Consider the following 27,879-nt stretch of genomic DNA (forward strand, 5'->3'; position numbering starts at 1 on the left):
CCTTGAACATCCACAACCTTAAAGGATCTCTTCTATCCTCGTATCATGTCAACTTCCTTCCTTTGATATATTTGAGACTTATAGTTGTATTCTAAATGATTAGAGGATTGTATTAGTGACTCCAGATTGTGAGAGAAGTTTGTACTTAGTTCTGTTTTTTCATGAGGTTTATGAAAGAGATAATTTTATGACAATGGTTGACATAAAATGCTAATTTCTAGCAATATAATGGTTCATGTTGCTTGAATAATTGTTGTGGATGATGAAGAATAACATAGATTGTTACATATATTAATCTTTGACTGAATCACATCACATGATGTAATTGAAGATATGTCTCTTTTAAGTATAACCATCTTCCTTCACAGAGGGTTGTTGAATCCAAAGAGATTAAGTAGAGGTCTAATTTCCTTCACACAGGTCAAGATCCTATTGCCTCTGTCGCATGGCTTGACGTGCCATGTCACTTGATAAATGACATCAAACCGTGCCTTTATAAATGTGAGCTCATCATTTGTGGCACAATTGAATGAATTAGTTCAATATTCAATTATATTTATTTGGATTAATATATCTTGAATATAGCTCAAAACTTTTAGTTATTTAAATTTAACTAAATTTTGTCATCCATAGTACTATAAAAAATTAAAATGATACTACATAGTTTTAGGATAAAAGAAAAAGATGCAACTTCCACTTGAGGAAACAACTTTGTCTCTACAAAGAGCCTTCATTGGATCATATTGAAGAATCATCAGGAAAATTTATTATATCTGGAAATTGGACACTTGATGCCACCTGCATATGTAGGTCCAAGGTAAAAAAATTAAGATATTACAGTGTGTTAGGTAAGATAAAAGCTTAAAACATAAGTTAGTTGTCAAAGCATTATTTTTTACGAAGAATTTTGTTCATCAAATAAGTTGAAAATGACTTTTTTTCACTTTTAGATGAGTTAGTTTCTTTCACAATGCCCTCAATTTTCCCTTTTGGACGAAAGTCAATTTCTAAAAAAAAATCATCAAAACACTATCCGATTTGCTAAGGGATCGTTTGTTTCAAAACAAGAATATTAAAGAGTATAATCCCCCATTATATAAAGATATAAATATATTACACAAATATTTTGATTGAAAAACTTATATTGAAAGACAATATAAATAATCAAACACAGAATAAATATAATATCAAATTTTATATAAAGATTAATTTTCTATCTGAAAAGAAAAAGTCATTCGTCAAAAAATAATTTGTTTATAAAAAACTCTCATCATGACAAACGTAGATAAATAAATAGTAGCATTGCAACATAAATAAAGTTAAGATAGAAGCACTAACCATATCATCAGAGTAGACTTGATCAAACTCACTGTCATGTTCATTGAATAGGTTAAAGCTTGGAGATTCAAAATTCTGAAAGTGAAAATCCATATTACTAAAATCAAAATAATCATCACAATTTATCATCTCATTTTGCTCACTTCCTTGGGTATCACTCACATGTGATGTAGTGACAATATTGTTGGGTTGAGACATGTTTGGTTCACCATTATATTGCTGGAAATTAACATTCGCTACTCCCAATCCATTAATTGTCGCATTTCCAATATTTGTATCCGGCATTATTGAATATGTTGCTACATCCAAGGCATAGTCATTTTGAGAATGATGGATCTCATTGTTAAACTGTAGCTCAGGTCTATAATAAGAGCTCCCAATATTTGATCCTTGTGATCCCAACAATTCAGATAAAGGGACCTGTTGTTGTTGTCGTTGTTGCCCAGCAACATTGTTAGTTTCGACTGATGGTAAAAATGGAATATCGAACGGGTTGAGGTATTTGGGATAACCTTGAAGTTGTGGTTGATAGACCTTTTGCAAAGTTGAACTCTCTCCTCTAGCAAAAATATTGCTATTTGGTAGAAATGGAATATCTGGGCCTCTTTGGGTTTTTGGGTCATATTGTTGTTGTTGTAGATTTGTAACATTCATTTTAACATGAGACATCGTCCCAAATTTTCCAAGACTAATTCTTTGTGTAGAACCACTTGAGAATCCTAATTGACCTGATGGGTGACAAATAGATTTTTTCTTCTTTGGAACTCTCCAAGTCTTGTTACGACATTTCTGTGAGGTGTTAGAAAGAAAAATAATTAAAAGCAAATTATAAATTCAAAAACCACATACTATGATAGTTGAAGACTTGTCTAAAAATAAAAAGAACAAAGGTTGTAGGAAGAACAACTGCAATGCTTAAAAAGGATATTCAAGTTGAGATATATATCACGCATAATCCATAGATAGATAGAATAATATATTGTTTTATCTAAGAAAAAGCATTTTTAAACTGCATGTTCACAAAAAGTTTCTTAGTTTAAAAAGATTACAAAAACTTATTTCAACATCCTTGATATATGGCTAATCATGTGGTAGATATATAATTATGATATTTATGGAAAAATTGATATTTTTATCATTTGAACTAATTTTGAGCTGAGTGTGTTTTTAGAAAGAAGTCATTACTTTCAATTGAAAATATTTTTGATGTTTGATATAATAAGTGAACGATAAATCTCTCTTAAAATGATATAAACTAAAGATATATGATGATATTATTGAGTGGAATATTCTTTTAATAAAAGTTTTAACTACTAATGGTTTATATTAATGTCTAAATGTTCATTGGCGAAACTGATATAAAATCTTATTTTACGAAAAATGACTTCCCAATTTTTCCCCATAAAAACATTTTTTGCGTACAAAAAAATGATTCCTTTAAATGAAAATATCTTCTCAAATAAATAACTTTTCCTTGTACCAAATACTCACCAATATTACATATATAATTCACCACTTAAAAAATTTAAGGATATACCTGGAGATGACTAGCTATTTGATACCTAGTAAGATCAGGCTCATACATTAAGTCAAGAATGTCAGTCGGAAAACATCCTACAAAAGAATTCATAACAATGTAAGATCATTTTAATTTAACATAAATCCCTAAATTAAGATAAGAAAGATGGATTAAATACAATAATTAGTTTGAGCGTATTAATCTCAAGTAAGTTGACAACGACTATAAGTATGAAGTCATACATAATTGTAAAGTGAACTTACTGCCTTCATCAAGTTGGTTCACAGCTTCCACAAATTTTTTATGAAGATCTTCAGTCCATTCAATGCGAGTCTTCGGTACAATAACCTGACTCTTTTCTTCATTAATCAGTTTTCTCTCTTTTTTACTCCTCAATTTGCACTTTTCATTAGATACAACATCAGTTGAAGTCTCATGGATATTATTGCTATCAATATCATCAACATGCTTGTGATCACCATTTTTTTCTAGTCCTTCTCTAGCTTTTTCCTTTTGTATTTTTTTTCGAAACACAAATTGCCACAAGTACTTCGCAACTTCTTGGTGAAGTGGCTTTTGTAGGTATAGATAAGCTCCACTTTCAAAAGCTTTCTTTGCTAAGTGTGTATTATGTTTATCACATACACCTGCATTGTTATTTACAAAATGCTAATCATTAAAATTAAATCATATTGTAAACATTATGTTAGGATTAAATCAGTTTTTATCTATTATAAAAAATAGATTCTTACAAAACAAATATTATCCTATCACTACAAGCAAGAATTAGCACCGTAAAATTTATATATCTAAATAACAAATTAAAATTCATCGCTAATTCCTTTTGATGATATAGTATCAACAAAATCTATTTAGCTAAGGCTTATTTATAGATAAATTAACGATAGATTTGATAACAAATCATTTTTGTAGTGTAGAAATGTCATAAATGAAGAGTAAACTTAAATACTTACAAAGTGGAACTATATCTAAGGCCACAGCTTGATCCAAAAGATGAAATGAAAGCAAGTCAGGTGAATTGAGATTGATAATCATCACATCAATTTTTTCCTTTCCTTTGGAGAGCATTGACATTCCTTTTGAAGCCATATCAGTTGTCCTAACTGTATCAATAAACTTTAAAAGTCAATAAAGAACGAGAAAAATTATGCGTAAAAATTATCAAATGAGTTTGTAAATATATTTGGAAAATGTCAATTTGATGTATTTTCTAGACGGAGTATCTCAAAGAAAACCGTTATGGAACTATTTAAGCATTAACTTTGTAAAAGGTTTCTAAAATAAGAAGACAAAAGATTATATTTTTTTAGAAAAAACTTCCTTTTATTTTTCTGTTAGATTGTACTATAAAAATGTTCTTTTTCATGTCACGCATATTAATTTTTATGTTCTAATGTTAATTAATTACTTTGTTTATTATTAAAATAATTACTTGTTCTATACATGTGTATTGTATGAACACAAAATAACTACAATAATAACATATACAAAGAAACTTCTACCAATGCAGTCAGAAGAGGATTGTGCGTATGCAGCCCTAACTTTGTAAAGTCATGTATACTATATGATACAAACAAAATGTAGCTAACAAAGCAACTCAAGTCAAAAATGATTAATGAATCAACAATCAATGAATACTAACGAAGTAGTTGGAAAATCAAACAAAAATAAATATTGATGCCCCTAAAATATGCTTAAATTGTTATTTAGATACATTGGCACCATAGATATAAATTGAAAAGGACGGAGGACAATATTTCAGAAAAATAAAAAGGATTTTTTTTTCTTCTTGAAAATTAGGTCAAAGACAAACAATTTTTATCTCAAGGTCAACAATAATAATAGCCCGATTGACTCTTATCAGGTCCTCTCTTTCTCTATCTTTTCGTTGTCCTAATCTTGTGTCTTTAGGATCTAAATAGTTTTTTTCTCTAGATTATACATAGATTTGTAAAAATCAAAGATCTAAACTTTAATCAAAACTTATATTTGAAGGATTTATATAATTTTTTATCCAACTCATGGTCGCTCTAGGTCAATAGACAATAATTATTTTTCTTTTTTCTATAAAAAGACCAAGAATAAAACACATATGTAAGTTAATTAAGTAGATAAAATGATCAATATAAATTACGCCTCTTAAGGGGATATCGGGATGAAATTTAAATGACAAAAAAATTGATATAAAACTATCACCGTCTTTAAAAATCATATACAGATCTACAGAGAAAGCTAATCGAGTGTGTGACAAGCATACAAAAGAATTATAAAAAAGAGAATCATTTATGAACTAGTAAAAAAAAGCATAAACAAGTACAAAACTAGTGTTATACAACAAGGAAAAGAGATTCAAGATCTATACGATTAATGAAATCTAAAAACTGATCAATGCAAAATGAAAATAAAATGAGATAACAAACATCATATCAACAAAATCTAATATAAAAATAAAATATATCAAAACAAAGTTAAGTTCTATGTAAATTTTTTGGATATATCTATATTTACCTTTATATTCGTAGGACTTGAGCAAATCAACCATCTCACTTACAAATTCTTTATCGTGATCAATCAACAACACACAAACTTCATTTGTCATACCAAGATAAGGAGGAGCCATGGCATTATCTAATCCTTCGGGATTAGATTGAGGATCTTGTTCTTCGAAAGTAACAAGGAGGAGATACTTTGAAGGACGAGATTCAAGAAATAAAAGGAACACAGACTATATTTATAAGTCTTTTGTACTTTTTAGTAGAAACTCGGATTTGAATTGATCTCTCCCTTTGAAACTTGTTTATATAGCATCATTCTCTAGCTAGTATGCATATTATTGTTAACAATATCAATAATTATTTTGACCTTTTTTTCATTTTTTTAGTCATGACAAGACTATACTTTTGTCTTTTTTCCATTTTTTGACTCATGACAAGGTCATATTTTTATCTTTTTTCTACTTTTCCTTTTAGGAATTTAATATGGAGGGAAATATTTTGTTGATGAAATCATTATTTAATGCTTAGTTAATTAAATGGAGAAAATGACCAAAATTGTCCCTTATCTTTGCTTTAAGACTCAAAATGATCCTCATCTTTTTGTAGGGAGCACTAATAGTCCTTCTTCTTTGTAAAAATGGTGAAGTTTTAGTCTTCCAAATAACTTCCGTCCAAATTTACAACATTTAGCTCCTTTTGTCCATTCATTAAGCAACAATGAAGGTTAATTATTAAGGTTACCAAGTGAATTAATTTTCAGCAGTAGGATTCACTGTATTCGCAATTAATATGAGCCACAGATATTGATTCGATTTATCAATTTATAGATATACTAAATTATTATAGAACATTAAGATATCGATTATCAATTTATCGAATATCAATTTAGTTGTTATTTTTTTATTAAAATAAACATTAAAACACAATCAAGTGAAATAACATCTGCGGAGTATGCAACATCTAAAATACTATATATTATAAATCTAAATATATTATAAATATCCAAGTTAAATATGCGTATCCAGAAATCTCGAAGAAAAGATTATGAGAAATCTAAATCTAAAATATCAATATCCAAGTTATTCAATATGTAACTATTGATATAGCAAAGCAAAACATGTAAATTGTTCAGAATTTTAGAAATACACTTCATGTCAAAAATAAGAGCTCGTTACTATAGATTAAGCATAAAATTATAATTTAATATTTATTATCGGGTTATGGATTATTCGTTAAGAAAAACCATAAATTGTTATAAAAGCGATAATTCGCAAAAGAAATAATAATCTAAATCTTTTCCGAATTGTAAGTTCTTTGAGCCCGTGGATCTTTCGAAAACAACCTTTATATCTGAGAAGGTAAAGGTAAGATGTGTGCACACTCTATCCTTTCCATACCCCACTAATGAGACTATACTGAGTGTGTTATTATTTTTACTGAATTCATAAATTTAATAGCTTATTATTGGTAAATCAATAATATTTTATCAATTTGAGTTATTGATTTTGATTGTGTTTAATTTAAACAACCCTACCAAAAGATTGGACACAACATCAATATAATTATATAAATAAATCTGCTCATAATATTATGGATATCATGAATAATGAAGAAATGTTTTAATTTAATTTATTGGATGACATGCAAGTGAACGACTTTCGTTAGTGATTGACGAAAAATATTTTGCAGACTAAGAATGCACCATTTTTACAAAGAAGAAGGACTATTAGTGATTCATATGAAAGAATGAAGATTATTTTGAATCTTAAGGCAAAGATAAGGGATAATTTGATCCTTTTCTCTACTTTAAATGTATGTTCTAAAAAATGTCATCAATTATAAAAAAAAGGCTTCTGTCACTTAAGGAATCTAATGTGAGTAAGTTATTTCCCTTTAAAAAATATTTTAATTCTTCATTTCAATTGTTTCAATCGATACTTATTTATTATTATTAATTATTAATTAATGTTCAAAAGTGTCATAAAATTATTATTTTCCTATCATATCCTTCCCATTGTATTATTATTAATTGATGAACTGAACTTTTAAAAGTTACATTTAAAACAGTATTCATGTTTAAAACAGACAGAAACAAACTGTTAATTAATGAACAACGAAAAAGAGTCAAATTTAACAGTTACGATTTTGTTTTAATTACTGACTCTCTTCATGACATCGGAATCTCCATCGTCAATAGTCATTAATTTCAATGGAAAATGAAAATTAATTACAATTGAAGAAATAAGAAATAGAAGTTGACCTCGATCAACGATATTGCCACATACTTTTTATTTATTTTTATTAATTATTTCATTTTCTTATTTATTTAAAGTCGAGTAAAAGTATAACAATCCAAAAACTCGAGTCACGATGACACCCATGTAACACACTAGTAGATCAGCCAACCCATATCCCAAAAACACAATAACATGTAGATTGGGTAGATTCATCAACCAACGAGATCGAAAATAAGAACAATTTAAAAGACAACACAACGGAGAACAGTAACAACATCAATATATATGTAAAATGAGATACGAACAAATCCCACAACGTAGTGGTCGAAAGTACAAAGCTACTATAAAAAGACAAGTTCCAAAAGTAGATTAAAAAGTATAGACTTTTCTTAAGTACAAAAGACTAGTTAAAACTACATAATGAGGGAGATAAATTGAACTAGGACGCCATCAGCTCCTCCTCTATCTCCGAAGAAATGTTGCAATAATGCTTGGATCATTCCTGTGCATCAAGAAAACAAATGCAAAATGTAGTATGAGTACCAAACCAACACGTACCCAGTAGACATCATAGATCGATTGAACTTGAGAAGTAAAAACAATATGAAAAGAGAGAAAGTAAAAAATAACAAGAGGTAATAAGAACGAGGCGATAACAAAATTCTAATAATATAGCTCACGAGTCTAGAAAGAAAAAAGTAATGAAGTAAAGTAGCTATCTACAACCTAACTCGAACTCCACATGAGAAAAAAGTACACTCGTGCACAATTTAAAAGTAAGTAAATTGAACGGACCCCCCATAAGCCCGATGAGTACACTGAAGAAATAAACACAATATTAGCTAAGATTAAAATATTCTAGGACTGAAACAGCCAAACCCGAACTTGAACCGCTGTGAAAGCACCTCGACGAACACAATGATACCCCAAAGTTAGGACTCAAACCCAATGAGTAAAAGCATGCCCAAACTTGAAGCGTGACTGGTGATAATGTGCTAGGGCCTCGAACCACGTCTAGTAGATGTGCATCATGGACTCATGACTAAAATAGCTAGGTTCTCAAACAATGGATAAAAGATGTAACACCCGTCAAAGTTTTTCCCCTAGGATTCGAACCCTTCTTGTATACGTGCAGGGTCAAACCCAATTATTTAGAAGTGTGTGTTTGAATTAAGATGAGTCCCCAAGTAATTGAAAAGTTTTGGAGGTGATGTGGGGTCACGAAGGACCCCGAGGACCAAGCTAAGTCCAAAAAGGTTTGTCGTGGCTAAGTTTTAGGATAAGTTTGTATGAGGGGTCGACTTCTAATGACCCTATATTTTGAGGGACGACAATCTAGGTGGCCCACGATCTATTAAATCAAAGGTCGTCGAGTCTTATTTCCAACGCCACTAAGAATATAAATTTTGAATTTCGGAGTCGAAAGACATGACGATCCTAAGACGGACTAGCACGACAGGAATTTCAGGCCTGAAGTTCAACTACTGGAAATCTGGGCTTGGCGCCACAGTGGCGCGATGCGCCACTATCGCACCAGGAACATACCTCAGTAGTTCGTCCCCTGGCGCGACGCGCCACTAAAAGTTGTGCAGGGTTTTTCAAGCCAAATTCCAAAACTCAGAAACTTTGGCCTTGGCGCTATACGGGCGCGATGCGCCACTATCACGCCAGGTGCATTTTTGCCTATTTTTCAGAACTTTTGAGGAGGGGCAATTTGGTAACTTACCCAAATTATATATGTATTACCCTTGGTCTTTTGGGATCATATTTTTGCAGCCTCACTCTCTCTCTATAAGCCCTAGGAGCTTCTCTCTCTCTCTTCTTCTTCTTCTACTTAATTTCCAACCAAAAAGAGTCCAAGAGCTTCAAGGTTTGAGTTCTCCATTGAAGACCCAACCACAAGGTTTTCTTCAAGTCCTCACTAAGGTATGTAAGGCTATCCAAAACATGGATTGAGTCCACCCATGTGCCCTATTCTTGCTTTGAGGTTAGACGTTCATGAAAATGGAGTTTCTTGGTATGGTTTATGTTTGAATGAGCTTTGTTCCCTATTTATTTGACTCTGTATGTGTTGATGTTGTTGAGCTAAGAAGTCCCTAAAATGAGCCCTTATGTGAGTATGAGTTGATGAAGATGAGTTGTTAAAATATGTTTTGTTGATCTTTTTAATTATGTAGATTTTGATAAAGGATGTTATTTTCTTAAAAATATTCCTTATTATAAAATGTCAATTTAAAGTCTTGAAATTATAATGAGTCTCAAATATTTCTCAAATGGATGGAGGGAATGATTGATTATATCTAGATGTTGCTATGTATGTGCATTTAAATTTCTTTGAAGATATGATTGAGATTGATCGGATAGTGTGATTGGAAGAGATTTGATTGTGATAGAGTCGATGAGTTGACAAGGTTGTAATGAGACTTGTTGATATGATTTGATTGAGTTGATTGGATGGAGTTTTATGAGCATTGAGTCTTGGGAGGAGTATCGGGCACCGAATTAGGCAAGTGTATAGTCCATACTCGAACCCAATAACTGCATCACCAAACGTAGGGGGATGGACCCGTTAAGTCGGATGCTTCCCCGAGAGATTTGTCCTGACACTATAGGACCTGGTTGGATTGGATCCATGATTGGTTGATTCGTTCATACCCTGGCAAAGTATGAACGGATGCGGCAACAACGTCGGTTTGTTGTACTTTCACTGGCTCATAAGTGATGGTTGTCGATTAAGAGAAACTCCCAAATAGGTCTTGATAGTACTCTGAGTCAGATTGAGTTGAATTGTATGTGATCGGTCCCGTCTAAATCATACACTTGTTTAGACTCAGTACTTTTGATTGAGTTGTTATTCTTCTTGAGTTGAGCTTCCGAGTTGATTGATTCTTTCTTGATGTTTGTTGAATTCAGCCATTTTACATACTCGTACATTCCATGTACTCACGCCATTTGGCCTGCATCGTTTTATTAAGAAGAGACAAGTACTAGAGATCATCAACCGGTGCTCCGTTGAAGATCCACATACACTCCCAGCTAGTTGGTGAGTCCTCCCAGTTTCTTGAGGATGTTGAGCCTTCTTGTACAGTTTTGTTTTCATTTCTTTTACTTTGATTGTTGGTAGCCATGGACTTGTCATTGGCACCTTTTAGACTTCGATAGAGGCTTCATAGACTGGAGTGTGGGGAGGTCGAATTGTTGTCTTGAGGAGTCTTATTATATTGTTTTGTTGGGTTGTAAATGTTTGGCCTTCGGCACCCATATATGAACAGAATTTCATTAATTGAGTTTTCTGCTAAGAGAATGTGATTGAATAAATGTGTGACTGGACCAGGTGGTTCTCTCGGAAGTTAGAAATGGCCTTCGAGTGCCGGCCACGCCTAGGGTACCCTCCCGGGGCATGACAAACATGGTATCAGAGCATAGAGTTCAAGTGTCCTAGGGAGTCTATGAAGCCGTGTCTAGTAGAGTCTTGCTTATAGGTGTGTTGTGCACCACACTTATAATCAGGAGGCTATAAGACATTAGGAAATTGTTTCACTTCTTTCATACTCTGAATTCGTGCGATAGAGTTAAACTTTATAAAACTCCTTTCTAATTCGTGCGTTTATACATTACAAATAATGCCTCCTAAATGTACCGCTAGCCAGATGAATATTGATAATGCAGGGATGCCACAATCAGAGGTACGCTTAGCAAGGGCTAGAGGCCGACCCACGAGATATGCGGAGGCACCTCAAGTGCCTGCTACTCCACCTACACCCACATCAGAGGCAAAATTTCGAGGGGCAATTGCAATGCTCACGCAGTTAATGGTTGCCCGAAATGGTAATCAGAGCTCGCCCACTCTTAGCTCTAGTTCCCAAGATCCATCTGCTACCACTAGAATTAGAGACTTCTTGAGAATGAATCCGCCGGCATTCACGGGTTCTAAGATTGATGAAGATCCCCAAAATTTTATTGATGAGATGTGGAAAATTCTGAAAGATATGCATGCTATGGAAATTGAGGGGGTTAAGTTGGTGTCTTATCAACTCAAAGACGTGGCAAATATTTGGTATAACCAATGGGAACAAAGTAGAGGTGAGGATGCTGAACCTGCTAGGTGGGATGAATTTGAGGAAGCCTTCCTTTACCACTTCTTTCCTCAAGAATTAAGGAAAGCGAAAGTGGAGGAGTTTGTAAATCTGAAACAAGAAGGCATGACTGTTAAGGAGTATAGACTGAAATTCATCCAGTTATCCAGGTATTCTCCAGAAATGATCCCAGATATGAGGTCAAAAATGAGGAAGTTCATCTCCGTATTAGGGAAGCATGTGAAGAGGGAATGAAAAGCAGTATTGTTGATCTCGGATATGGATATTTCAAGGTTAATGGTGTACGCCCAATAGGTGGAGGATGAGAAGATAAAGGATAGAGAGGAGCATTTAAGTAAGAAGGAAAGATCAGTGGGGCAGGAAAGTGAACAGAGGCAAAACAAGGGCAACAGGTCCTTCTACCAGAAGAGGCCTTCCAACTATGCCTCATCTACCGCCAGTCCACCTATGCCGCAGAACAGGTATGATCGGTAGCGGCAGAGTCGCCAAAATTTCAGACCCCAGGGTTCTCAATCCCAAACTAGCGTGGGTCAAGATTCGCAAGGGAAGCCACCATGCGTTAAGTGTGGAAAACTCCACTTGGGAGAGTGTAGAGCGGGGAAGGTTGGTTGTTATAAATACGGCCAAATAGACCATTTCCAGAAGGAGTGTCCAACATGGGGGAACAGGGCTCAATTCTCCACCACCGCACCGCCATCTAGGGGTAATTAGAGGGGTGCTACTTCAGGTACGAGTGGAGGTATAAATTGCCTATATGTCATGGGTAGTCGCCAAGATCAGGAGAACTCTACAAACGTCGTGACAGGTATGATTCGAGTCTCTTCTCTTGACTGTTATGTTTTGATGGATCCAGGTGCCACGCTATCTTTTGTAACACCTTATGTGGCTAGTAAATTCAATAAAATTCCTAAATGTCTTCGTGAGCCTTTCTACATAGCTACTCATGTCGGTGATTCTGTCTTAGCTAAGAAAGTCTATAGAGATTGCACTGTGTCAATTTATCATAGAGATACCTTGGCTAACTTGGTTGAGTTAGACATGGTTGATTTTGATATGATCTTTGGAATGGACTAGCTCTATGTCTGTTATGCCTCTATTGATTGTAGAACTCAGATTGTCATATTCAAATTCTCAAATGAGGCTGTCATAGAGTGGAAGGGTAGTCCTATTGCGCCTAAGGGTAAGTTTATTTCATACCTTAGGGCCAGAAAGCTAATCTCAAAAGGGTGCATTTATCACCTTGTCCAAGTGAAAGATGACAATATTGAGTCTCCATCCCTTGACTCGGTTCCGATTGTCAATGAGTATCCGGATGTCTTTCCTGAAGATCTACCTAGAGTCCCTCCTGATAGGGAGATTGACTTTGGGATTGATGTTCTTCCTGATACCCAACCTATCTCAATCCCTCCATATAGAATGGCCCCAGCTAAGTTGAAAGAGTTGAAGGAGCAGTTGAAGGACTTGTTAGATAAAGGATTTATTAGGCCAAGTGTCTCACCATGGGAAGCTCCGGTCCTATTTGTTCGAAAGAAAGAAGGGTCCCTGAGAATGTGTATTGACTGCATGCAGCTGAACAAGGTCACCATAAAGAATAAGTACCCTCTCCCTAGAATAGATGACTTATTCGACTAACTTCAGGGTGACCCTTATTTTTCAAAGATAGACCTGAGATCCGACTACCATCAGTTGAAGGTGAGGGATTGTTATATTCCAAAGACCATTTTTCGGACTCGTTATAGCCACTTTGAATTTTTGGTCATGTCCTTTGGGTTGACTAATGCCCCCGCAGCTTTTATGGATCTCATGAACAAAGTGTTTAAGCCATATCTTGATATGTTTATGATTATATTCATAGATGATATTCTGGTCTACTCCAAGAATGAAGAGGAGCACGCCCATCATCTTAGAATCATCTTACAAACTTTACGAGAGTAGGTATTGTATGCAAAGTTCTCCAAATATGAATTTTGTCTTGCATTGGTGGCCTTTCTAGGTCACATTATATCTGGAGATGGTATACAGGTTGACGCTCAGAAGATTGAAGCAATGAATAATTGGCCCAGACCCACATCCCCAACAGAGATAAGGAGCTTCTTGGGTTTGGTTGGTTATTATAGAAGATTTGTAGAGGGATTCTCATGCATATCATCACCATTGACTAAGCTGACCCAAAAGAAGGCTAAGTTCCAATGGTCTGATACTTGTGAGGAGAGTTTCTAGAAATTGAAGACCAAGCTAACCACTACTCTTGTCCTGACCTTCCCCGATGGAACAGAGGGCTTTGTGGTCTATTATGATACATCCAGGATTGGTTTGGGCTGTGTGTTGATGCAGAAGGGGAATGTGATAGCCTATGCTTCAAGACAGCTTAAGGTTCATGAGAGGAATTATCCAACTCATTACCTTGAGCTGGCAGCTGTGGTGTTTGCGCTTAAAATTTGGCACCACTACTTGTATAGAGTGCATATTGATGTATTCACCGATCACAAGAGTTTGCAATACATCTTTAGCCAGAAGGAACTCAACCTGAGGCAAAGAAAATGGCTTGAGCTACTCAAGGACTATGATATGAGCATCCTCTACCATCCAGGTAAAGCTAATGTTGTTGTTGATGCTCTTAGCAGGTTGTCAATGGGTAGCACTGCCCACGTGGAGGAAGGAAAGAGAGAATTGGCGAAGGTGGTACATAGATTAGCCCGATTGGGAGTTCATATGGAAGAGAACAATGAAGGTGGAGTTACGGTTCAGGATGGGTCTACATCCTCACTTGTGGCAGAGGTAAAGGAGAAGCAAGACCAAGATCCCGTCTTTCTCTAATTAAAGGGAGTTGTTCATAAATAAGAGGTAATGGTTTTTACCAAAGGGGGAGATGGTGTGTTGAGGTACCAAAAAAGATTGTATGTGTCGGATGTCGATGATGTTTGACAGAGGATTATGGCCAAAGCGCATAGTTCTAGATACTCTATTCATCCGGGCTCCACAAAAATGTACCATGACTTAAAGGAAATCTATTGGTGGAGTGGAATGAAGAGAGATACTGTGGAATTCATATCCAAGTGCCTGAATTGTCAATAGGTGAAGGTTGAGCATCAAAGGCCATGTGGTTTAGCTCAAAATATAGAAATTCCGGAATAGAAGTGGGAAAGGATCAACATGGACTTTATTACAGGTCTACCAAATTCTAGAAAGCAACATGATTCGATTTGGTTGATTGTGGATAGAATGACGAAAGCAGCTCACTTCTTGGCAGTTAAGACTACTAACACCGTAGAGGATTATGCAAAGTTATACATACAGGAAATCGTCAGATTGCATGGGTTCCCTTTGTCTATTATCTCAGACAGAGGAGCTCAATTCACTTTCCAATTTTGGAAATCCTTTCATAAGGGATTAGGTTCGAAGGTGAATTTGAGTACGACCTTCCATCCCCAGACAGATGGCCAAGAAAAGCACACCATTCAGACATTGGAGGATATGTTGAGGGCATATGTGCTTGACTTTAAAAGAAATTGGGATGATCACTTACCTCTCATAGAGTTTGCATATAACAATAGCTATCATGCAAGTATTCAAATGGATCCTTATAAAGCCTTGTATGGGAGGAGGTGTAGATCTCCCATTGGGTGGTTTGAAGTTGGTGAAGCCGAGTTGTTTGGGCCTGATTTTTTTCATCAAGCCATGGAGAAGGTGCGAGTCATTCGAGAGAGGCTAAAGACAGGCCAAAGCCGGCAAAAATCTTACACTGATGTGAGGAGGAGAGACTTAGAGTTTGAGGTGGGTGATTGGGTATACTTGAAAGTGTCACCCATGAAGGGCGTCATGAGGTTTGGAAAGAAGGGGAAGCTTAGTCCTCGATATATATGCCCTTACCATATTTTGAGGCGGATTGAGAGTGTTGCTTATGAGTTGGAGTTACCCTCGGAGTTGGATTCTATTCATCCGGTATTCCACATTTCGATATTAAAGAAGTGATTAGGTGATCCCTCGTTGGTAGTCCCTATTGATAGCATTGGAGTTAAGGATAGCTTATCTTATGAAGAGGTTCCGGTCCAAATTCTTGATCGCCAAATTCACAAATTGAGGAACAAAGAGGTCGCCTCAGTCAAGATCCTGTGGAGGAATCAATTTGTTAAGGAAGCCACATGGGAAGCGTAGGAAGCCATGAAATCTAAATATCCACATCTATTCATGCCTACCGAGGAGAATTTTGAAGGTAATGCCCATTTCCTTGACATTGAATTCATTTGTGCATTTTGAGTCTTGATTGATAATTGGTTGAAAATTTGATTGATTGAGTGACTGAGTTTTGATTGTGATTTGCACCCCGAGTCTATTCTTGATTTCTCTTCATTCGAGGACGAATGATCCCAAGGGGGAGATAATGTAACACCCCTCAAAATTTTTCCCCTAGGATTCGAACCCTTCTTGTATACGTGCAGGGTTGAACCCAATTATTTAGAAGTGTGTGCTTGAATTAAGATGAGTCCCCGAGTAATTGAAAAGTGTTGGAGGTGATGTGGGGTCATGAAGGACCCCTAAGACCAATCTAAGTCCAAAAAGGTTCGTCGTGGCTAAGTTTTAGGATGAGTTTGTATGAGGGGTCAACTTCTAACAACCCTATATTTTGAGAGACGGCAATCTAGGTGGCCCACATTCTACTAAATCAAAGGTCGTCGAGTCTTTTTTCCAATTGCACCAAGAATGTAAATTTTGGATCTCGGAGTCGAAAGTTATGACGATCCTAAGACGGACTAGCACGACAGGAATTTCAGGCCTGAGGTTCAACTACTGGAAATCTGGGCTTGGCGCCGCAGTAGTTTGGCCCTGGAGCGACGCACCACTAAAAGTTGTGCAGGTTTTTTCAAGCCAAATTCCAAAACCCAGAAACTTTGGCCTTGGCGCTATACGGGCGCGACACGCCACTATCGCGCCAGGTGCATTTTTGCCTATTTTTCAGAACCTTTGAGTAGGGGCAATTTGGTAACTTACCCAAATTATATATGTATTACCCTTGGTCTTTTGGGATCATATTTGTGCATCCTCACTCTCTCTCTATAAGCCCTAGGAGCTTCTCTCTCTCTCTTCTTCTTCTTCTCCATTTCCAACCAAAAAGAGTCCAAGAGCTTCAAGGTTTGAGTTCTCCATTGAAGACCCAACCACAAGGTTTTCTTCAAGTCCTCACGAAGGTATGTAAGGCTATCCAAAACATGGGTTGAGTCCACCCATGTGCCCTATTCTTGCTTTGAGGTTAGACGTTCATGAAAATGGAGTTTCTTGGTATGGTTTATGTTTGAATGAGCTTTGTTCCCTATTTATTTGACTCTGTATGTGTTGATGTTGTTGAGCTAAGAAGTCCCTAAAATGAGCCCTTATGTGAGTATGAGTTGATGAAGATGAGTTGTTAAATATGTTTTGTTGATCTTTTTAATTATGTAGATTTTGATAAAGGATGTTATTTTCTTAAAAATATTCCTTATTATAAAATGTCAATTTAAAGTCTTGAAATTATAATGAGTCTCAAATATTTCTCAAATGGATGGAGGGAATGATTGATTATATCTAGATGTTGCTATGTATGTGCATTTAAATTTCTTTGAAGATATGATTGAGATTGATCGGATAGTGTGATTGGAAGAGATTTGATTGTGATAGAGTCGATGAGTTGACAAGGTTGTAATGAGACTTGTTGATATGATTTGATTGAGTTGATTGGATGGAGTTTTATGAGCATTGAGTCTTGGGAGGAGTATCGGGCACCGAATTAGGCAAGTGTATAGTCCATACTCGAACCCAATAACTGCATCACCAAACGTAGGGGGATGGACCCGTTAAGTCGGATGCTTCCCCGAGAGATTTGTCCTGACACTATAGGACCTGGTTGGATTGGATCCATGATTGGTTGATTCGTTCATACCCTGGCAAAGTATGAACGGATGCGGCAACAACGTCGGTTTGTTGTACTTTCACTGGCTCATAAGTGATGGTTGTCGATTAAGAGAAACTCCCAAATAGGTCTTGATAGTACTCTGAGTCAGATTGAGTTGAATTGTATGTGATCGGTCCCGTCTAAATCATACGCTTGTTTAGACTCAGTACTTTTGATTGAGTTGTTATTCCTCTTGAGTTGAGCTTCTGAGTTGATTGATTTTTCCTTGATGTTCGTTGTATTCGGCCATTTTACATACTCGTACATTCTATGTATTGACGCCATTTGGCCTGCATCATTTTATGATGCAGAGACAGGTAGTATAGATCATCAACCGGCGCTCCGTTGAAGATCCACATACACTCCCAGCTAGTTGGTGAGTCCTCTCAGTTTCCGGAGGATGTTGATCCTTCTTGTACAGTTTTGTTGTCATTTATTTTACTTTGATTGTTGGTAGCCATGGACTTGTCATTGGCACCTCTTAGACTTCAATAGAGGCTTCATAGACTGGAGTGTGGGGAGGTCGAATTGTTGTCTTGAGGAGTCTTATTATATTGTTTTGTTGGGTTGTAAATGTTGGTCCTTCGGCCCCTATATATGAACAGAATTTCATTAATTGAGTTTTACGCTAAGAGAATGTGATTGAATGAATGTGTGACTGGACCAGGTGGTTCTCTCGGAGGTCAGAAATGGCCTTCGAGTACCGGCAACTCCTAAGGTACCCTCCCGGGGCGTGACAAAAGAGATATGCCAGACCCTGTACCATGGACAAAAGAGATATGCTAGGGCTACGAACCATGGCAAATCATAGGTATCACGAATTCTTAAAAAGCAAATCAGTTGTCAAAACATTATTTTTTACTAAGAACTTTGTTCACCAAAGGATCTGGAAAATGACTTCTTTCATTTTTAGATGAAAGTTTCTTTCACAATGCTCTCAATTTTCACTTTTGGACGAAAGTCAATTTCTAAAAAAAATAATCATCAAAACACTATCTAATTTGCTAAGGGGTCGTTTGATTCAAAAAAAAGGATATTAAAGAGAGTATAATCCCCCATAATATAAAGATATAAATATATTACACAAATATTTTGATTTAAAAACCTGTATTGAAAGCTAATATAAATACCCAAACACATAGTAAGTATAATACCAAATTTTATATCAAGATTAAAATTCTATTTGAACAACCCCTAATATTACTATCAATTATAGAAAAAGTCATTCTTCAAAAAATAATTTGTTTATAAAAAAACTCCCATCAAGATAAAAGTAGATAAATAAATAGTAGCATTGCAACATAAATAAAGTTTAGATAGAAGAACTAACCATATCAACAGAGTAGACTTAATGAAACTCACTATCATCTTCATTGAGTAGGTTAAAGCTTGGAGATTCAAAATTCTGGAAGAGAAAATACATATTACTAAAATCAAAAGTCATCACAATTTATCCTCTCATTTGGCTCACTTTCTGGGCCTCTTTGGGTTGTTGGGTCATATTGTTGTTGTTGTAGATTGGTAACATTCATTTTAACATGAGACATCATCCCAAATTTTCTAAGGCTACTTCTTTGTATAGAACCACTTGAGAATCCTAATTGACTTGATGGGTGACAAGTAGATTTTTTCTCTTTTGGAACTCTCCAAGTATTATTACGACATTTTTGTGAGGTGTTAGAAAGAAAATAATTTTAAAAAAATTATAAATTCAAAACCACATACTAGGATAGTTGAAGACTCGTCTAAAAAGAAAGGTAACAAAGGTTGTAGAGAGAACAACTGCTACACTTAAAAAGGATATCCAAGTTGCGATATATATCACACGGGATACATAAATTGATCGAATTTTATGTTGTTTTAGCTATGAAAAAGCATTTTTAATTTGCATAATTGCAAGAGTTTGTTTATTCAAAAAGATAAGAAGGACTTCTTTCTATATTCTTGATATATGGCTAATCATGTGGTAGATATATAACTATGATATTTATGGAAAAATTGACCCTTTTTTTTATCATTTGTACTAATTTTGAGCTGAGTGTGTTTTGAGTAAGAAATTGTTTTCAATATAAAATATTTTTGGTGTTTGTTATAAAAGGTAGACGATAAATATCTCTTAGAAAAATATGAACTAAAGATAGATGATAATATTTTTGAGTGCAATATTCTTTTGATAAAAGTTTTAACTGCAATATTCTTTTGATAAAAATTTTAACTACTAATGCTTCATATTAATTTCTAAATGTTCATTGGTGAAAGTGATATAAAATTTTATTTTATGTAAAATGACTTCCCAATTTTTTCCCCATAAAAACGCCTTTTGCGTACAAGAAAATGATTCCTTTACATGAAAATATCTTCATTAAATACACACAAATATTACATATGTAACTCACCACTTAAATAATTTAAGGGATGTACCTAGAGATGACTAGCTATTTGATACCTAGTCAGAAAGCTCATTCATTAACTCAAGAATGTCACACGGAAAACATCCTACAAAAAAAATCATAACAATGTAAAATCATTTTAATTTAACAATATATTCCTAAATTAAGATAAGAAAGATGAATTAAATACAATAATTAGTTTGAGTGTCTTAATCTCAATTAAGTGAGACAGCGACTATAAGTATGAAGCCATACATAATTATAAAGTGAACGTATTGCCTTCATCAAGTTGGTTCACAACTTCAACAAATTTGTTATGAAGATCCTTGGTCCATTCAGTGTGAGTCGTCTTCGGTACAACAACCTGAATCTTTTCTCTATTAATCAGTTTTCTACCTCTTTTTATCCTCAGTTTGCACTTTTCATAAGATACAACATCAGTTGAAGTCTCATGGAAATTATTACCATGTTCATCAATGTTAATAGGCACATTATATTTCTCTACCTCTTGTTCTTCATTATCTCCAATACTATTATTGTTATCAGTATCATCAACATGCTTGTGATCACCATTTCTTTCTAGTCCTTTTCTAACTTTTTCCTTGTGTATTGTTTTTCGAAATATAAATTGCCACAAGCACTTCACAATTTCTTAGTGAACTAGCTTTTGTAGGTAAAGATAAGCTCCACTTTCAAAAGCTTTCTTTGCTAAGTGTGCATCGTGTTTATCACATACACCTGCGTTGTTATTTTCAGAAAGCTAGCCATTAAAATTAATATCATATTGTAATCATTATGTAAGGGTTAAATCGGTTTTTATCTATCATAACAATAGATTCTTACAAAATAAATATTACCGTATCACTAAAAGTGAGAATTAGCATCATAGAATTTATGTCTCTAAATAACAAATTAAAATTCATCGCTAATCCTTTTTGATGACATATTATCAACAAAATCTGTATAGCTAAGGGTTATTTAGAGATAAATTAACGACGGATATGATAATGAATATTTTTTGTACTGTATAAATGTCATAAGTGAAGAGTAAACTTAAATACTTATAAAGTGGAACTATATCTAAGGCCACAGCTTGATCCAGAAGATGAAATGAAAGCAAGTCAAGTGAATTCATATTGATAATCATTGCATCAATTCTTCCTTTCCTTTGAAGAGCATTGACATTCCTTATGAAGCCATATCAACTGTCGTAACTGTATCAATACACTTTAAAAAACAATAAAAAAATAAGAAAAAGACATTATACATAAAAATTATCATAAGTGTTTGTAAAAATATCTGGAAAATTTCAATTTTGTGTATTTTCTAGTTGGAGTATCTAAAATAAAACCCTTATGTAATTATTTAAGCATTAACTTTGTATAAGGTTTCTAAAATAAGAAGACAAATTATTATATCTTTTTTTAAAAAAAAAACCTTCCTTTTATTTTTCTGTCAGATTTTACTATAAAAATGTTCTTTATCATGTCATGCATAATTTTTATGTTCTACTGTTAAATAATTACTTTTTTATTACTAAATTATTTACTTGTTCTATGCATGTGTATTGTATGAACACAACAACAACAATAACAATATATCCAAAGTAACTTTTACGAGTGCGGTTTGAGAAGGATTGTGCATATGCAGAATTAACTTTGTGAAGGCGTGTATACTACATCATACATACTAAATGTAGCTAACAAAGCAATTCAAGTCAAAATGATTAATGGATACCAAAAATCAATGAATACTAATGAAATAGTTGGAAAATAAAAAAAATATAATAATAATGTACCTAGAATATGCTTAAATTGTTATTTCGATACATTTGCACCATGGATATGAATTCAAAAGGTCGGACGACAATATTTTAGAAATATAAAAAGGATTTTTTTCTTCTTCTTGAAACTGAGGTATTCTTATTTTTTGTCTACATCCAATTAAAGACAAACAAATTTTTTATCTCGAAGGTCAATAATAATAATAATAGTCAGATTGACTTTTATCGGTTCCTCTTTTTCTCTTCCTTCTCATTGTCCTAATCTTGTGCCTTTATGATTTAAATAATTTTTTTCTCTAAATTATATATACAACACCAACAACAACAATACAGTAAAATCCCACAACGTGGGGTATGGAGAGGATAAAGTGTATGCAGAACTTACTCCTACCAAGGTTGGACACCTGTTTTCGAGAGACTCTCGTCTCAAAAGAAGCATAAAAAGAGGTCAGATAAGGCTAAGAAGTTCAAAGCGATATGGGAAAGTAAATAACGAATAACGCAAATAACGAAAGTGACATAGATCAAATAGAGTAATCAAAATATAGAAAGTAATAGAAAGATAATAATAAAAGTCAGAGCATAAGAAATTATAGTGCGCTAATGCGCCCACTAGTTCGGAGGAATAATGATACTATGTACTAGCCTTCTACCCTAATATTAGTCCTCCACACCCTCCTATCTAAGGTCATGTCCTCGGTAAGCTATAACTACACCATGTCCTGTCTAATCACCTCTCCCCAATATTTCTTCAGCCTATCCCTACCTCTTTTGAAACCATCAGTGGCCAACCTCTCACACCTCTGCACTGGGACATCTGTGTCTCTCCTGTTCACATGCCCAAACCATCTCAGTCGCATTTTCCGCATCTTGTCTTCCATAGAGGCCACTTCTACCTTATCCTAAATAGCCTCATTTTTAATCCTATCGCTCCTTGTATGCCCACACATCTATCTCAACATTCTCATCTCGTCTACTTTCATCTTTTGAATGTGAGAGAACTTAACTAGCCAACACTCTGCCCCATATAACATAGCCGGTCTAACCACCACTTTGTAGAACTTGCCCTTAAGTTGTGGTGGCACCTTCTTGTCATATAGCACACCGGAAGAAAGACTCTATTTCATCCACCCAGTCCTAATAAGATGTGTGACATCATCGTTAATCTCCCCGTTACCTTGCATGATAGACCCAAGGTATTTGAAACTACTTTTCTTTTAGATGGCCCAATCACCAAGCCTAACTTCTGCGCCAATCTCTTGAGCTATCTCACTGAACTTGCACTATAAGAACTCTGTCTTGGTCCTACTCAGCTTAAACCCTTTAGACTCCAAGGTATGTTTCTAATTCTCAAGCTTAGCATTAACTCCATCATGAGTCTCATCGATCAGGACTATGTCGTCAACAAAAAATATACACCATGGCACCTCACCTTGAATTTATCATGTCAATCCATGCATAACCAAGGCAAATAAAAATGGACTAAGGGACGATCCTTGATGTAACCATATCACTATTGGAAAGCTCTTTGAGTCCCCTTTTACTGCCCTTACCCTGGTTTTGGCACCCTCATACATGTCCTTCATCACCCTAATGTACGACACAGGTACACCTTTAGCCTCCAAACATCTCCATAGTATCTCTCGTGGAACTTTATCATAAGTCTTTTCTACATGGATGAATACCATATGCAAGTCCCTCTTCCTCTCCTTGTATTTCTCCACCAGTCTCCTCATAAGATGGATGGCTTCTGTAGTTGAGCGTCCTGGCATAAATCTGAACTGGTTCTCTAAAATAGACACGTCTCTCCTAACCATCATCTCTACCACTCTTTCCCACACTTTCATAGTATGACTTAGTAGCTTGATACCTTTATAGTTGTTGCAGCTCTAGATGTCCCCCTTATTTTTGTATAGAGGGATCATTATGCTCACCCTCCATTCTTTGGGCATCATTGTTGTCTTAAAGATGACATTAAATAACCTAGTCAGCCACTCCAAACCTACCAAGCTTGCGCTCTTCCAAAATTCCCCAGAAATCTTGTCAGGTCTGATCGCTCTTCCCCAGCACATCCTACGTACAACACCCTTAACCTCTTCGACCGAAATACTCCTTAAACACAATCTCTCTGTCTCCTTTTTCATTTAATAGTTTATGGAAGTACGACTGCCATCTCTATTTAATGAGGGTCTTCTATACCAATACTTTTCCATGCTCATCCTTAATGCACTTGACTTGCTCCACATCGCGTTCCCTTCGCTCTCGCACCCTGGATAGCTTGAACAATTTCTTATCACTATCTTTCTCTTCTAGTTCACCATAAAGGGATTCAAAAGCTGTCGTTTTTGCCGTCGAAATCATCGAGTTCGCCTCCTTTCTTGCTATCTTATAAATTTCCCTATTCGTCCACTTCTCCACCTCATCCTTGCTTTCAATAACTTTGTATACGATATCTTCTTTGCTTTCACATTCCTACACTTCTCCATTCCACCACCAGTCCCCTCGATGCTGGCCATGGAAACCTGTTGAAACTCCCAACACTTCCCTTTTTACAACCCTAATACAACTTTCAGTCCTATCCCACATAGTGTTCGCATCCCCACTACTATCCCAGTCCCCATATACTTCAATTTCTCTCCCATCTCCAGGGTGCTAGCTGTGGTCAAACTCCCCCATCCGATCCTAGGTCAGTTATCCCCGACCCTCTTCTTCCTTTTCATCTTGATCCCTAAATTCATCACCAAGAGCTTATGTTGGGTCGTAAGATTGTCGATCAATATGACCTTACAGTCTTTGCACATACCTTTATCATCCTTCTTAAGGAGTAAAAAATCTATTTGAGTCTTAGCCACCACACACCGGAAGGTTACCAAGTGGTCCTCCTTCTTTGGGAAACTCGAATTGGCTATCACCAACCCAAAAGCTATTGCGAAATCCAAAATTGAAATTCCTGCTCCATTTCTGTCACCGAAGCCAAAGCCTACATACACATCATCATACCCTCCCAAAATAGACCCGATGTACCCGTTGAAATCCCCTCCCATGAAAAGCTTCTCAGTAGGCGCTATGCCTCCAACTAACTCTTCCAAATCCTCCCATAAGTGCCTCTGATCCTCCTCTGTTAAGCCCATTTGAGGCGCATAAGCACTAATAATGTTCAACGTGATCCCTTCAACGACCACCATAATCGACATCATCCTATTAGTGACTCTCCTAACCTGCACCACCTGATCCCTTAAATTATCGTCTACTAAAATGCCTACCCCATTCCTATACTTCAATCTACCAAAGAACCAAATCTTATAACTGCCTACCTCCTTAGATTTAGAACCTACCCATTTAGTCTCTTGTACACAAGCTATATTAATCTTTCTCTTATTTAGAATCTTAACTAGCTCTATGGATTTTCCCTTCAATGTCCCAATGTTCCAAAAACCTACTCTCAGTCAAGACGCTCCTTTAACCAACTTACCCCTCCTTACCCTCGTCCCTGTCCCTGAGCGAGAACATGACCCTATTCTACCATCACTATCCAAAGATCTAAACTTTAATCAAAACTTATATTTGAAGGATTTAAATAATCCCTCCTCCAACTCTTTGTCGCTCTAGGTCAATTGACAAAGATTTTTATTTTTCATTTTTCTACAAAAATACCAAGAATAAAATATATATCTAAGTTGATTAAGTAGATAAAATGAGCAGCATAAATTATGTCTCTTAAGGGGATATTGGATAAAACTGAAATGACAAAAAGGTTAATATAAAACTACCACTGTATTTAAAAATCATATACATCTCTACAGCAAGCTTGCAAAAGAATTAAAAAAAAAGAGAGTCATTTATTAACTTACAAAAAAAACATAAACAACTACAAAACTAGTGTTATACTACAAAGAAAAGAGATTCATGATCTACAAATTAATAAAATCTAAAAAGTGATCAATTCTAAACGAAACAAATGAGATAACAAGTATCATATCAATAAAATCTAATATAAAAATAAAATATATCAAAACAAACTTAAGTTCTATGTATATTTTTTAAAGATGTCTATATTTACCTTTATATTCGTAGGATTTGAGCAAATCAACCATCTCACTTACAAATTCTTTATCGTGATCAATCAACAACACACAAACTTCATTTGTCAAACCAAGATAAGGAGCAGCCATAGGATTATCTAATCCCTCGGGATTAGATTGAGGATCTTGTTCTTCGAAAATAACAAGGAGGTGATACTTTGAAAGATGAGATCCAATAAATAAAAAGAACGCAGACTATATCTATAAGTCTTTTTGTACTTATTAGTTGTAGCTAGAATTTAAATTGATCTCTCCTTTGAAACTTGTTTATATAGAATCCTACTCTGGCTAGTATAATTAATATTGTTAATAATATCAATAATTATTTTGTGTTATAAAATAAACTAAATTTAGCAAAATAAGGAGAGAGGGTAAGAGAAAAAGAGAGTTGAGAGGATTCTGCATTTGTATATGTATTTACAATAGCCATTACAAATGAAGAAATGTAACAAGTTGAAGGGATAAAGTTGGGGGAAAAAATTTGGTGGAGAGAAAAGTGGAAAGAATGACATCCACTTGAATAATAGTCCCCCTTAGATGTCCACGTGTAATGTGCCTCATTAAATTTTTTACAAGAAACAATATACAAAGTTATCCTGAACACCATAGATATTGTACCTCGAAAACCTTACTAGAAAAAACCTAGTGGGAAAAAGCCTAGTGAAGGAAAATGAGTACACACATTTGGTAATACGCCTTGATTGTTATCTCATCAAAAACCTTATCAGGAAAAGTCAGTGGGACAAAACCTTGGTTAAGGAAAAAGAGTACAACGTGTATTTTACTCCCCCCCGATGAAACTTCATTTAATATTTTTGAGACAACGCATTCCAATCTTATATTTTAGTTTCTCAAAAGTTGATGTTGATAATGCCTTTGTGAATAAATCTGCAAGATTATCACTCGAACAAACTTGTTGTATATCAATATCACCATTCTTCTGGAGATCATGTATGAACAATAATTTTGGTGATATATATTTCGTTAGCAAGATATATTAGTGCACCAATAATACTGAGATATGGTACTTCAGGACCAAGAAGATTTTCATTCTCTTTTGGAGGTCAAAATGGATCTTTGTCCACTTCAAGTGATCGAACAACCATTGGAGTACTTAATGAATGTGCTTTGTCCATGTAAAATCATTTTAAGATTTTCTCAATATAGGTAGATTGGTGGACAAAGACCACGTCTGCTAAAAGTTCAATTTGCAGACTTAGACAAAAATTTATCTTTCCAAGGTATTTTATCTCAAATTCTTTCTTTAGATATTCAATTGACTTTTGGACCTCTTCAGGGGTTCCAATGAGATCTAGGTCATCAACATAAATGGTGAGCATAAAAAATGCAAATTTTGTTTTCTTAATAAAAATACATGGACAAATTACCTCATTTATATAACCTTCATTTATCAAGAACTCACTATGGCGAGTATACCACATACGCCTTGATTATTTCAGACCATATAATATTTTTTGTAATTTGATTGAGTATATCTCTCGAGACTTAGTACATGCTTTAGGAAATTTTAATCATTCTAGGATTTTTAGGTAAATTTCATTATCAAGTAAACCATATAAGTTGTAACTACATCCATTAGATGTATTTTAAATTTTTTATGTACAGCTAGACTGATGAGATATCGAAAAGTTATTCCATCCATAACAGGTTAATATATTTCTTCATAGTTGACCCCGAGTTTTTGAGAAAATCCTTGTGCAACAAGGCGTGCCTTGTGTCTTACAATTTCATTTCTCTCATTTCATTTTCACACAAAAACTCATTTATAGCCAACTGATTTTACACATTCTGGGGTTTGGACTACAGGTTCAAAAATCTCACGTTTAGCAAGTGAGTCTAATTTTGATTGAATTACCTCTTATTATTCAGGCTAATCATATCTACATTGACATTCTTTTATGGATTTAGGCTCAAGACTTTCACTATCTTGTATGAGGTTAAGTGCAACATTATATGCAAAAACATTATCA

General features: G+C 34.9%; 1 protein-coding gene across 1 annotated transcript in view; it reads right to left on the reverse strand.

Moving 5' to 3' along the window:
• Positions 1 to 738: 738 nt before the first annotated feature.
• Positions 739 to 27,879, reverse strand: part of LOC129892917 (two-component response regulator ARR11-like) — a 37,812-nt gene continuing 10,671 nt past the window's right edge. The window contains exons 4-9 of the mRNA XM_055968432.1: positions 3,832 to 3,981; positions 3,121 to 3,504; positions 2,876 to 2,952; positions 1,501 to 2,127; positions 1,339 to 1,413; positions 739 to 798 (exon numbers count right to left, since the gene is read on the reverse strand). Coding sequence (XP_055824407.1) covers positions 739 to 798; positions 1,339 to 1,413; positions 1,501 to 2,127; positions 2,876 to 2,952; positions 3,121 to 3,504; positions 3,832 to 3,981 — 1,373 coding nt within the window. The remainder of the gene's footprint in view (positions 799 to 1,338; positions 1,414 to 1,500; positions 2,128 to 2,875; positions 2,953 to 3,120; positions 3,505 to 3,831; positions 3,982 to 27,879) is intronic.

Source organism: Solanum dulcamara, chromosome 6, assembly GCF_947179165.1.
Source record: "Solanum dulcamara chromosome 6, daSolDulc1.2, whole genome shotgun sequence".
NCBI lineage: Eukaryota > Viridiplantae > Streptophyta > Magnoliopsida > Solanales > Solanaceae > Solanum > Solanum dulcamara.